This window comes from Acomys minous, assembly GCF_964271855.1.
Source record: "Acomys minous genome assembly, chromosome: 2".
NCBI lineage: Eukaryota > Metazoa > Chordata > Mammalia > Rodentia > Muridae > Acomys > Acomys minous.
Genome location: NC_140484.1, coordinates 20,710,742 through 20,724,879, shown reverse-complemented (window position 1 = coordinate 20,724,879; position 14,138 = coordinate 20,710,742). Strand labels below are relative to the sequence as shown.

At 38.4% G+C, this 14,138-nt stretch overlaps 1 protein-coding gene across 1 annotated transcript in view; it reads right to left on the bottom strand.

Moving 5' to 3' along the window:
• Positions 1-234: 234 nt before the first annotated feature.
• LOC311582256 (cytochrome P450 2C70-like) overlaps positions 235-14,138 on the bottom strand; it is a 34,724-nt gene continuing 20,820 nt past the window's right edge. The window contains exons 5-9 of the mRNA XM_084755217.1: positions 13,765-13,938; positions 12,802-12,943; positions 8,653-8,840; positions 4,035-4,176; positions 235-1,784 (exon numbers count right to left, since the gene is read on the bottom strand). Coding sequence (XP_084611343.1) covers positions 1,603-1,784; positions 4,035-4,176; positions 8,653-8,840; positions 12,802-12,943; positions 13,765-13,938 — 828 coding nt within the window. The 3' untranslated portion in view covers positions 235-1,602. The remainder of the gene's footprint in view (positions 1,785-4,034; positions 4,177-8,652; positions 8,841-12,801; positions 12,944-13,764; positions 13,939-14,138) is intronic.

Below are 14,138 nucleotides of genomic sequence, written 5' to 3'. Positions count from 1 at the left end.
TGATCCTGGAGATGGGGGTACATTTCAACATATGAAAAATCTCTCAATGTAACCCTTATAAACAAACTGGAAAAAACACATTATCATCTCATTAGATGCTGAAAACACCTTTGACAAAAATCCAACAGCCCTTCATGATAAAAGTCTTGGAGAGATCATGGATAAAAGGCGCATACCTAAACATAATAAAAGGAAAACACAACAAACTGTATCCTACATGAAATTACATTGAAGAAAAGTTAAAGCAATCCCACTAGAATAAGGGAAAAGACAAGTCTGTCCACTCTCCATACCTATTCAATATAGTATTGACCATTTTATACAGAGTAATAAGACAATAAAAAAGATATCAAGTGGATACAAGTTGGAAAGGAAGAAGTCCAAGTGCTGTTACTCATAGACATGATACTATACATAAGCAATCCTCAAAACTCTACCAGAGAACTCCTACAGCTAATAAACAGCTTCAGCAAACTGGCTAGATACAAAATTAACTTCAAAAACACAGTAGCCCACTAATATACTAAAGATAAAAGGGCTGAGAAAAATGAGAGAAACAACACTCTTCCCAATAGCCACAAAGTATATAAAATATCTCGTTGTGACTCTAACCAAGCAAGTGAAAGAAACATATATCAAGAACTTCAATCTCTGAAGAAAGAAATTAAAGAAGATATTTATTAGAAGATGGAAAGATCTCTCATGCTCATAGATCAGTAGGATTAACATACTAAAAATGGCCATTTTACCAAAATCAATCCACAGATTCAAATCAGTTCTCATCAAAAGCCCAATACAGTTCTTTACAGACCTTGAGAGAACAATTCTCAATTTCACATGGAAAAGAAAAAGACAAGAATAGCTAAAACAAGTCTGTACAATAAAGGAACATTTTGGGGTATCTGCCATCCCTGATTTCAAACAGAGCAATTGTAACTAAAAAACAACAACAACAAACCACAAGGTATTGGCATTGAAAAAAAAGACAACTTGATAAATTTAATCTAACTGAAGACCCAGAAGTAAATCCACACACATACGGACATTTGGTTTTTTGTTGTTTATTTTCATTTCATGGATGTTAGTGTTTTGCCTGCATGTATGTCTGTGTGATGGTGTCCACTTGGCAAGCATGATATTCCTTTGTTATCTCCCTATGTATACACACATAAATCTGCTTGTGTGTTTACAAACATAACCATGCACACATGCACACATCATAAAAAGAAGTGTACATAAAATCACACTTGAACAAGTTATGAAGAAAAGAGAAAATGTATGCATGCCACACTGTCAAAAGATTATTGTCCTAGACAGTAAAACAGAAGAGATGATTCAGTTCCATGGTTAATTAGTTCTCTTGAAAATCACAGAATTACACACACACTGTAGCAAAAATGTCATTGGTGCTGAAACCGTGAGGCTTTTCATATATGAAAAGTGGGACTGGTTCATAAAGAACAGAGAAGAAATTAGGACAGTTCAGAGGTAGTGTGCCTGCCATTAAGTATGACTGCAGGATGCAAGTGCATAGGACAGGAAAGGCCTGTTTGTTCCCAAGTGGAAGCAGCGACTGTCATCCATGTGGAAGACTACTCAGCTTCAGACAGGAATGAAACAGAGCTCATAGGATGGAGGAACAGACACTAGACCAGTTTGAACTGGGGTAGTATCAATATCCTCTGGATTTACCAGAGGTTTTAAAGTAAAATTCTGCAAAATGTTGGTCAGGATTAAAAACATCTCCATGCGGGCCAGACCTTCTCCAATACAAGCTCTTCTTCCTAAAATGGACACGGCAAGTGATAAGTCATTTAATTCTGATTGTGAGATAATGCACATAGAATATGTGTTAATAAATGACTAATTAACCTAGGCTAATAACCTTACAACTGACTGTATTTTTGCACTATCCTGATTCCTTTCCTCAGGAAATTTTTCTTTTCTTTTTTAACCACTATTTTTGTTTTTTATTTTACATTTTTAAATTTATAAAATAGTAATATAGTTACATCATTTTAACCTTCCCTTTCCCTACTGCAAGCTTTTCTGTGCCATATTGCACACACTCTCAATTTATGACTATTTTCATTATTCTTTTTTTTTTTCTGAGACATGGTTTCTTTACATAATGGCCTGGCAGTCCTGGAACTCTCTTTGGATACCAGGTTGGCCTTGAACTCACAGAGATCCACATGCCTTTGCAACTCAAACAAGTCACAAATCTACTAAAAGAAAAAAATCTAAAATTGGAAACAGTCAGGCACAAAAACAAATGTTATAATATCGCTGCAAGTGCTTATTAGAATGTTAATTTCATCCTGATCTTTCTGCTTTTTTAATACCTGAGGCATCACTATTTTCCCACCCCAAAACAGATTGGCAACATCAGCCTTAATGTCAAACTCCTTAAGTAGACTGGACTGCCTTTGCTCTCTTCCTTTTGTCTATCTGTATCCCTTAGATCCAGCTCAGATGTCATGTGGTCTACGGGAACTTTTTAAACATGATCAGATACAAAACTGACACAGTTTTTGATTGCCACAATCATCATTAATGGTTCTCATGCTAAACAGTGTCCATGAAATTAAATTGTTAGTCTGAAAAACTCATGAGTTCTGAGAACAAAGTCTTAGTTCTTTTAATAATGTCCACAGAGTTCAGACACAGCAGGACTCCAGCACCTGAGACATCAACAGAAACCTCACCTGAGAGAGAATCCAAACTACAGCAGGGAAGACAGAGAGATCTGACAGCACGTTTCCACCCTTTGAGATCTTCTCTGAGCATTGCGCCCCGTGTGGAGTTACAAGAAGAAACATTGCCAGATGCACATTTCTTACAAAGCTTCTAACAAATCTACTCTTTCTGCCCCAGTTTTTGTTAACATTTCAGAAAAGGACCTTCAGCCTCCACTCTTCCTGTAGTTTCTCCTCCAGACTATGCCAGCATTGGCTTCTTTCTCTTTCTGCCTTTGATTTATATGCATCCTAGAGCCGAACTGCACTACCTCTATGGACTGCATTAACCTAAGAACTCCCCTCAGGCTTCTGAAGAAATCCAGAGAGGTAGATGTTGGAAGTTTGTTTCTCCCTTGGTTCAACACTGCCAGGCACCGGCTATGACTGCTGGCTATCATCCTCTACAGTACATCAATTCCTAGTGGAGAAAACTCTGCCTCCACCAGAGAGGTTCCAGGCCCTGTTCTTGGTCCATTAGAACCTTTTTCTTGTGTCCATCTTGAGGACTTTTCCACACTCTGTCACCATTTCTGTCCCTATGGGAACAGCCTCTTCCTTCAACTTTTAATCATCCCTTGGAGTAGAACTATTTTTTTCTTCTTTTCTGAGACCCTTTCAAGGCTTAAATGACACTTCCTGCCAGCAACTGGATCTTACAGTTTGACCATTAGGCCTGGTGTCCTTCAAAAACACCAGAGTACAATGAAAAAAAGCAGTCACAAATTTGAAAGCAAGCAAAGAGGGGCATATAGAAGGGTTTGTAGGGTGGAAGGGAAAGGAGAAATGTTGTCTTTATGCTATAATCTCAAAAATTAAAAATGTAAAATGAATCAAGTAAAAGCAAAAAAAATGTTTATCAAAGAAAGAAAAAGACAAAGACAAAACACTAAAGTAGCAAACTATTGTCTCTGGGCTCCTTGATCATAGGATTTGATCATAGCACATTTTCACAGAAAATATCTCATCCTATTCATTTATCTTGTTTGTGTCTTTCAAACACTATACCCCTGTATCCGAGGGCAGAGTTGCTACATATAAGATGTCCCTTGGATTTACAGTGAACTGGTTTCTCTGGGTGGAGAGAAAGGCCTCAGTGGAATAGGATGTCTTTCATGGGGAGCTCTTGAGAAGTTCAGCCCTAAGTCAGAAAGCAGAATTGGGGCATGGAACCTCTAACTGAATGAGAAGCAGCCCTCACCTTGGCAGTGCTGCCTCTGGCCACAAGGAGCCTCCATGCATAGCTCCTCTCACCTCACCTGGGCCCTAACACACATGAAAGCAAAGCTTGCTTGCCTGATGAGAAAGCCATGAAGTAGTCGCTCTTCTTGAAGTTGCCTCTCTCATCCAGAAAGTGGCCAGGGTCAAACTTCTCTGGGTGGGGAAACTCTTTGTCATCATGAAGAACGGAAGACAGACATATCATTACACTGGTGCCCTGAAAGAAAGAAAAGAAAAGTAATTTAGGAAGGAGGTCATGGAACCTGAAAATAGTTTAGACATCTCTCACTTGAAAAGAGGAAATAGTACAAAGTGGATTTTCCATTATCTGGTATTATCTAGAGAGCAGATTCCAGGGGGAAGGATTGAGTAACTCTGTCTTGGCTAGACAGCTCTAGTTTCTGTTTAAAGAACCAGGGTCAAGCTTCCCATGTAAGGACCACACAGAAAGCAAAAAGGAAAGTGTTACTCCCAGAAGCAGAGTAGCCAGAACAGAAGAGCCCTAATCTTTCTGGGTAAGATCATTCACATTTCTAGAGACCTTGTGAACTAAACGTGGTTGGGCCAAACATTAAAAGCTGTATCCAGGACAACTTCAAAGAGGCTGGCTCAAACAGGCCAGCCTCACAGACTGTTTCAGACAGGACTTCAATTGAGCCCTACACATTCCTATCACACAGAGAGTGGACAGTAAGTGAAAAAGCTAGCTCTTCCAGGACTTGGACAATATGCCAGTTTTTTCTTAGTGCCCCCAGAAGATTCCTCTGTCCCCCCACACAGCAGGAAAGCAATTTATGTTTGTCATCATTTCAGGGGGTTGGTTACAAGTTGTTAGTGGTCATGGTCAGGGAGGAAACCATGTAAAAGAGGTTAGATTCAGGCATTTCTTTCTCCCCTTTATCCTTCTTTCTCTCCAGTCTGGTGTTAGGGTGTAACAAGAAAGGAAAAGAGGGCATATAGGGATATAAGGATAAGAAGGATAGATTACTGTATCTCCTTGAAAAAGAAAAAAGTGTGGACTATTGTATCTTCTTTTAGACCAAGAAGGTAACTACAACTCTCAAATATTGACATTGGGATGAGTTATTGTATATTGATGGAAATTTAAGGTTATATTTGCTACAACATACTGATTATATGTTTCAACTCTTGCTTAAGGTATTGTACATATACAACTCATTTTAAAATGTAATATAAAATTGCAGTCCTTGAAAACTACTATTGCAAACTGGGATAATTAAAAAATACAAAGTAGTAATTAGTCACCTCTAAATAACCAAACTTGTAGTCTTAACTATATAAATAATCTCTATTTAGCCTCTCTCTATATTTTTGAAGGTAATAAGAAAATATATAGCTAGAAACAAGCAGTGTTTGTCTATTTAGATATACTGAGATAGACAGGTGATCCTCAAACACTTCGGAGATCTGAAGAATATGGCATTTAAGATATTTTAATAATAAAAAGCTTATCTGAAAGAGAGACATATCAGTTCCTGGAAGCACCTGCATTCTCCTCTGAAGATGATGGACACTGAAGAAACTCCACTAGGAGTTTACTTCACTTGTGGCAAAGCAAGCTGCTGGACAAAAACTACCTGTTACCTTGACCCCTAACAGCATGATGTCCAAACTATGCACAAGCAGAACACTGGAAAGTCAATTGGCCCACTTTACAGAGACAAGATGGAACAATCTTTCAAAATTCCTCCTTCACAGATAAGTCTGTCAAATCTCTGGGCCTGACAGTCAAAGATAAAGGTCCCACAAATACAGAGGAACCTAGGTACCTGTCCAGGTATCCAGTAGTCTCTGTCATTTCCACAGTTTTGGAAGCGGCTTGTTCTGCACTTCCTGTTTACTCAGGTGATATTTATCCTCTTGGGTCTCTGATGGAGTTAAAGACTAGACAGCTTTTGGTTGTATTAGCCTAGCCTTTAATGGCTGAGTGAGGGGTTAAGATGTTTTTAAATCAAGATAGATGCTAAGGTAATAGAGATGAGATATGATATTAATCTCCATTCAGAAATTTAGACCCAACAAGATAGGAAAAATGTTTACTTCAAGTTTGTCAAATATAAATAGCCAATCACTATGAGTGTAACATTATTATAATTCCTGATTGTCTTGCTGTATGTAGTTTATTTCCACTCATGTGAAATACTTTAAATGTATATGGTAAAAAAGGAAACATAATAAATTTTTTAAAGTGCTTTAAAGTTGAAAAAAACTAGATAGTTATGGTCTTATAGTTTTCCTTGTTAAAAGTTAAGAGACATAAAAGCTTAAGATGTTTAGGATCAAACAGATGTTTTAGGGTCTAAAAATATTTTTTAGGTTGATAAATGCAAGTTATGATAAGAAAGTGATTTAGGTACATAACTTCTGATTCACCAAAATAAAACAGATGGTGAAGTACTTTTCCAAGGTTGTCAAATACAAATTGATTGGACATTCTAAATGTAATTCTTACCCAATAGATCTCATAATTGTTCTTATTGTATATAGGCTATTGATGTTATAGAAAAAAGCCATTTATTAGACTAAAAGAGGGAAAAGTTCAGGTGCAGTGTGAAGATGTTTCTCTGTATATTCAATGGTTAATCCATACTGGCAAAGAGCTAAATATGAGACATATCTTGGTATTATTATTTCTATGACCAAAATATGGTCTCATTTTTGTAAATATTTGTTCCTTTCTCACCTACCTATGGCAAACTAGAATTGTATCTGACTGGCTTTAATAAATATCTGACAGCCAATGTCAAAGCAGAAAGAGAGACTTTGGGAGAAGAAATTCAGAGGTGGGAGATTCACCAGCTGACACGGGGGTGAACAGTTAGACCAGAGCAGAACAGAGAAGTAAGCTGGGACACTTGGAGGAACCTAGTGCCAGGATAGTCAGGTTAGAGTAGTCAGGAGACTGCCCAGCAAAAGGTCTATGCTTTAAAATACTAATAAGCTTTTATGTCATTTTTATATCATTGATGGATCCAGTGGTCCCAGTAGAATATTTTTAATTTGTGAGCTAATTGGAATAAAGTAATTTTATTTATTGATAAACAAAATACTAAATGTTGGTTAAAAGTAATCAGAAAATGGTGGCACATGGCTATAAACTCCAGTACTAGGGAGGGTGGAGCTGAGATATTATTTTAAGTCCAAAATAAAACCAAGTATCCAAATAAATTGTGTGTGTGTGTGTGTGTGTGTGTGTGTGTGTGTGTGTGTGTGTGTGTAAATACTGTGTCAATGTGTTTGGAATATTATCCTTACCAAGCTGCATAGATGAATTCCGCCAAGGCAAGGAAGATAAAAGATATTGTTAGACTGTACTTCTCCTAAGTAAGTGTGGTTAATTGACAACAGTAGTATTGTTTTTAAATTACATGTATTATCTATAGGCCTGGATAGCAATCAATCAAGACACAGACACTTGTTATATTTTAAAATAGCTTTAGTTAAACCTGGGGCAGGGCAGATACCGATCCTCTAAACTACTTTCTTTTTTATTTTATTTTTATTTAATTTATTTATTCAGATTACAACTCAATTGTTATCCCATCACTTGTATCCACCCATTCCTCCCTCCCTCCTGCTTTCACCCTATTCCCCTCCCCTCGGTTATGACCAAGGGGGACCACTTTCCCTACTTTATGGTCATAGGCTATCAAGTCTCATCTTGGTAGTCTGCTTATTCTTTCTTTGAGTGCCACCAGACCTCCCCACCAAGGGGAGGTCGTCAAATATGGGCACCAGAGTTCATGTCACAGTTAGTCCCTGCTCTCCACATAACTGTGAAGAATGTCCTGTTCATTGGCTAGATCAAAGTAGGGGTTCGATGTTTACTACTTGTATTGTCCTTGGTTAGTGAAATAGTTTGAGCAGACTCCCCTGGGCCCTGATCCAGCCGCGACAATGTTCTTCTTGTAGGTTTCTAAGACCCTCTGGGTCTTTCTATTTCCCCATCTCCTATATTGCTCTTGCCTAGTGTCCCAGTAGGAAGTCCTCACACCTATCCCAATATCCTGGTAAGTGAAGAGTATCATGGGACATGCCCCTTGGGTTAGTGCCCAATTATAAGTGAGTATATACCATGTGAGTCTTTCTGCTTCTGGAGTAGGGCCTCAGGCATGGGACCCCTGTCTCAATCTCATGCCATCTGCATCTAATAACTTCTATCAAGCTACCTCCCATCTACAATCTCATATATTTGCTCATATTCTTCATCTGGGCCAGATTCTCCATCCATGCCGGCCATGTGCTTCTCCTCCATCTAATCCATGGTGGCCTTTCTCTCTTCCTTTTAGGTCTCTCTTCTTTCTCCTTGTGGTGGTCTTTCTTCTTCTCAGATTTCCACTCTCTCCTAGCCCCTACCTATCTCCTCTGCCCTGCCCAGGTGAGATGGCTTTTTATTAATCAAAATGTAAGTCACCGAGACAGCAAACAGTAAGTAGCATCAAAATACATCAGACCATCCTCCCAACACAGTAGTAAAACCCACTAGAAAGCAAGGATGTGGACAGTAGATTGCATTAACAGATAAGTTATGGACATATCAATTACATGAAATTTTTCTAAGAACCCAATCATGTTACAAAACCATATCAACAAATGACAGGCAAAGGAATACAGGATGACAGGCTGAGATGATCACATGACTAGTGAGGAGCACAGATGAAACACATCTCACCTTGGGAATGTGGTATCCTCTGAACTGCACATCCTGTGTTGTTGTACGAGGTAAGGGAATGGGAACAAAATCAAAGTATCTCTGGATCTCATGTAGCACAGCGTCTGTGTAGGGCATGTGGTTCCTGTCCTGCATGCAGGGCCTCCGATGGCTGCCAATCACACGTGCAATTTCTTCCTGAATCTTAGCTGTCAGGGCAGAAATCATGGGTTTTATAAAATGGAAAACAATTATCTTTCATATGATTCCTGATCATTTTCAAGTTGTGATAGGAAGTAAAGAGCTGGGAAAACTAAATTCCTCCATTTTCACAAGAGGAGAAAAATTAATACATGGATGGCAAGATTATATACATGAGACATTCATGGATCCACCAGAAAACATCTAGAGGATATAAACACTTTCAGTAAAGCAGCAGGATAGAATATTAACATACACAGTCAATACCTTCCCCCTATAACAAAAACAAACACACTGAGGAAAAAGGGCAAAATAAACGCATTGAGGGTAGTCTTCTCTTCTCTCTCTCTCTCTCTCTCTCTCTCTCTCTCTCTCTCTCTCTCTCTCTCTCTCTCTACACACACACACACACACACACACACACACACACACACACACACACACAAATATACACACACACATGCAAAAAATCAGTTCAAAGTAGATCAAAGACTTTTGTTGAAGCCTGAAATTCTTATGCTTTTAGGAAAACAGCAAGGATGCAAGTCTAGAAGTAGACTTCAAGGCAAGAGCTTGCTAAACAAAATTCTGAAAGTGGGCACTGGCCTCAAGAATCAACAGATGGGAGTAAACACAACCAAAAGTTTCTGCACAAAAACAAACAAACAAACAAACACCTAACTGCAGCATTAACAGAGAACCCCAAACAGGGAAATAATACTCAGAAATTACACAGAGCTGTAAATTTTAAACACAGAAAAAAATTCTTCCATTCTGGACAGATGAAATGAACATAAGAAGAAACAAAACTTGCTAAATAGTATTTGTGGAGGTTTTCAACATCCCTAGTCATCAGGAAAATGCTGTATACATACACAGTGGAATTTTATTCAGCTCTGGATAAAAATGAAATTATACAATTGCAGGTAAGTAGACAGAACCAGACTATATTATATTGAATGACACAATCCAGGCCCAGAAAATACAAATGCCATATATTCTGTCATAAATTTAATTTGATTAGATTTCAATCACTTTTGGTAGGGGAGGATTCATGCCTGGTACTGCAATGCTGGACAAATGATTGAGAATGCTACAGGCCCTCAAGGGGAAACTATTGCTTTTGATTTGCAAAATCCATATTCTGTGTCCAGCTAACTGCCTTCTAAAGATTAATGGTTATGCCCACAGTTTGGTGCTACTCCAATTTTTGGTTAAAGCTTCATGTTGCTTTGGGTGCTGGTTGTTACAGAGACTGGACAGACAGGCTAAAAATAAGTGACTTTTAATTGATTTTAAATGGTCATCCATAAATGGGACATCTACATCAGCCCCTCCAAAATTATTAGTATACGGAAAAAAGTAAGAAAAAAGATGACGTAAAAGTAAAAAAGAGACCAGTTGGGAAGAGGAAGGGGTTACTGGAAAGGAGAGGAAGAGAGAGCAATGGATGTATAATCAAAACAATTATACATGTAAGAAAACATTGTAGATGGGATAACAATTTAGTTGTAATCTGAATAAATTAATAAAATTTAAATTAAACTTAAAAAAGAAAAAGAAAATGTTGTAATGAAACAAATCATTAATCCCCTTGGATTTGCGTTTTGTGCAAGGTGACAAATATGGGTCCAGTTGCATTTCTTTTACACATAGACATCCAGTTAGACCAGCACCATTTGTTGAAGATGCTATCCTTTTTCCATTGAATGGATTTGGCTTCTTTGTCGAAAATCAAGTGACTGTATGTGTGTGGATTCATATCTGGGTCTTCGATTCGATTCCACTGATCAACCAGCCTGTTGCTGTGCCAGTACCATGCTGTTTTAATTACTATTGCTTTATAGTACAGTTTGAGATCAGGTATGGGGACTCCTCCGGAGCACCTTTTATTGTACAAGATTGTTTTAGCTATTCTGGGTTTTTTGTTTTTCCATATGAAGTTCAAAATTGAACTTTCAATGTCTTTAAAAACTTGTGTAGGTATTTTGACAGGGATTGCATTGAATCTGTAAATTGCTTTTGGTAGGATGGCCATTTTTACTATGCTAATTCTCCCGATCCATGAGCAAGGAAAATATAAAACCAGAGACACTAAGACACTTAGAAGAAAAAGTGGGGAAGAGCCTGGAACATATTGGCACAGGAGACAACTTCCTGAACAGAACACCAGCAGCCCAGGCTCTAAGGTCAACAATTAATAAATGGGACCTCATGAGGCTGAGAAGCTTCTGTAAGGCAGGAGACACTCTCAACAGAACAAAGCAACAGCCTACAGACTGGGAAAAGATCTTCACCAACCCTACATCTGACAAAGGTCTAATATCCAAAATATATAAACAACTCAAGAAATTAAACACCACCAAACCAAATAACCCAATTGAGAAATGGGGCTTGGGACTAAACAGAGAATTCTCAACAGAGGAATATCAAATGGCTGAGAAACACTTAAAGAAATGCTCAACCTCCTTAATCATCAGGGAAATGCAAATCAAAACAACTCTGAGATTCCACCCATCAGAATGGCTAAAATCAAAAACTCAAGCAATACCACATGCTGGCAAGGATGTGGGGAGAGAGGAATACTCCTTCATTGCTGGTGGGAATGCAAACTAGTACAGCCACTTTGGAAATCTATCTGGTGCTATCTCAGAAAAATGGGAATAGGGCTTCCTCAAGACCCAGCTACTCCACTCCTTGGAATATACCCAGAAGATGCTCCAGCACACAACAAGAAAATTTGCTCAACCATGTTCATAGCAGCCTTATTCATAATAGCCAGAACATGGAAACAGCCTAAGTGTCCATCAATAGAAGAATGGATAAAGAAACTGTGGTACATATACACTATGGAATACTATTCAGCTATTAAAAAAAGGAATTCTCGAAATTTGTGGATAAATGGATTGAGCAAGAAATGATCATAATGAGTGAGTTCACCCAGAAGCAGAAAGACTCAAATGGTATATACTCACTTATATCTGCATATTAGCCCAAGGGGCATGTCCCACGAAAGCCTTCACTTACCAGGAAACTGAGACAGAGGGGGACTCTAGATGAGAGAAGCATGGGAGAATGGCAAAGTAGAAGGGTCCAGAGGGTCCTAGAGACCTACAAGTAGAAAATTATGATAGGCAGATTTGGGCCCAGGGGTCCCGCTCAAACTAAGGCACCAGCCAAGGGCAATACAGGCGATAAACCTTAAACCCCTACCCAGATCTAGCCAATGGTCAGAACATTCTCCACAGTAGAGTGGAGAGTGGGATACGAGTTTCTCATGTACTCTGGTGCCTCATATTTGACCATATCCCCTGGAGGGGGAGACCTGGTGGCACTCAGAGGAAAGACAGCAGGTTACCAAGAAGAGACTTGATACCCTATGAACATATACAGGGGGAGGTAATCCCCCTCAGGAACAGTCATAGGGGAGGGGAATAAAGGGAAAATGGGAGGGAGGGAAGAATGGAAGGATACAAGGGATGGGATAACCATTGAGATGTAACAAGAATAAATTAATAAAAAAAAGGAAAAAAATTTAAAAAAGAAACAAATCATTGCCTATAATTAATATATGGTAACAAATGCTTTCTGGAAATTTCCAGAATACTAATAAATACTTTCTGGAAAATGAATATATTTATTAAGATGTATTTAAAAATGTGAGAGGATGGCTACTTCTTTTTGGACCCTAAGAAAATTGTTATGTGTTTGTCCCAACATAAATCAAGAATTCCACCTCATAGCAGAGAAAATAATGGCCACTGCCCTTTCATTCTATTCTGTGCATTAAATAGTCCATATTTTTCTTTACTGTGATCTATTTGGATTGAATTCATCCAATGGGGAGAGGTAATGTATTAATCATACGAATGTTTCTAGTTCAGTGTCCATTCTAGGAAAGGTGAGGCAGTTTCTAGTGCAATCTGCCCATTTGTACCTGGACATTCATCTGCCCACCTATGATCATACCTGTGACTTCTGGGTACTTGAGCAGGAGCAAAAGACCATATTTTATTGTAGAGCTCGTTGACTCTGTTCCTGCACCAAAAAGATCAGCTATGGTGGCACTCAGGTTGTCCAAGGTAAATTCAGACTTTTCATTGTGTTTTTCCTAGTAGTTACAGATGACAGGAATTAGTTTTGCTTGTTTGTGTGCTTGTTTGACTTAAAGCTTTGCTTACAGGTAATGATATAATGTGATATGATACGAGAGTGTTGTAGATAAGCTAGACATTAGAGTGGTCCAGCTGGAGATAAAGGCAGATGTTCAGTGGCCCTTCACACAGTTAAAACATATTCTAAGGTACAAAATTCCAATTTTTTTCTTGTTCCTACCTTCTCACTCTGTGATCCTTTTCAAATATAATATATATCAAGGCACTTAGAAATCACATCAGTTCTAGTATCTTTTGAGTCTTTACTATATTTAAAGCCTCCAGGGCTACACGCATCAAAAGTCCATTGCTGTTTTTTAACTCTTCAGTCCTCACATCCACCATTATTCATGTCAATATCATCTTCACAATGTTAGCTTACTTGACGACTACAACTACCATCCTCTAGGTTATCCTCCTGTTAATCTAAACTGGAGCTTCGTCAAAGCCTAGCTAAATTGCATAGATGTCCTAGAGTCTCCTTTTTTAAAAGTCCTGTGTGCCTTAAGTCATACGCCTACCATTCGTGGAGGCTCTTTTACATATAACGACGTGTTCTCATCACTCTTGAATGGTTGTGCATGTGTTTTTATTTGCCTCAAAATACAGAATTAACCCAGGGCATGGTAAACATAGACTTTCTAATTCTAAATGAACAGAATATCTTAAAAATCCCTAAATAGTCCATATGATTTGGTTCCACAAGCAATTAATATGTCCAGAAGAAATGAGTCAGAACACCCACAGATGTGAAGTAGCAAGTCAGGATCACTTGTACCTTCTCCATTTTAATCAGGAAATGGTCAATAAAGTCCTGAGGACTACTGAGGTCCAGAGACTCTTGATGCCTTTTTATTTCTGTCAATACAAAACTTTTATGTTCATTGAAATATTTAAAGAATGTGTTGTGGCTTCCTGGGAGATGGTATAAAACAGGGTAGGCACTGCACAGCTAGAAAAGAAACAAACTTTCATTTAGTGCAATGAGAAAACCTTCCAGGCCATAGTTAACTATCCAGCACTTCATAAAGGTAAGTTGCACATGGCTCCTATGTTCCTATATGCCTGGCATTTGGAGAAGCAGGTACAGTGTGGGTCAAATGATCATATCAGCCATGTGCACAGTCTGTACAGCAGCTCCACATGACATTT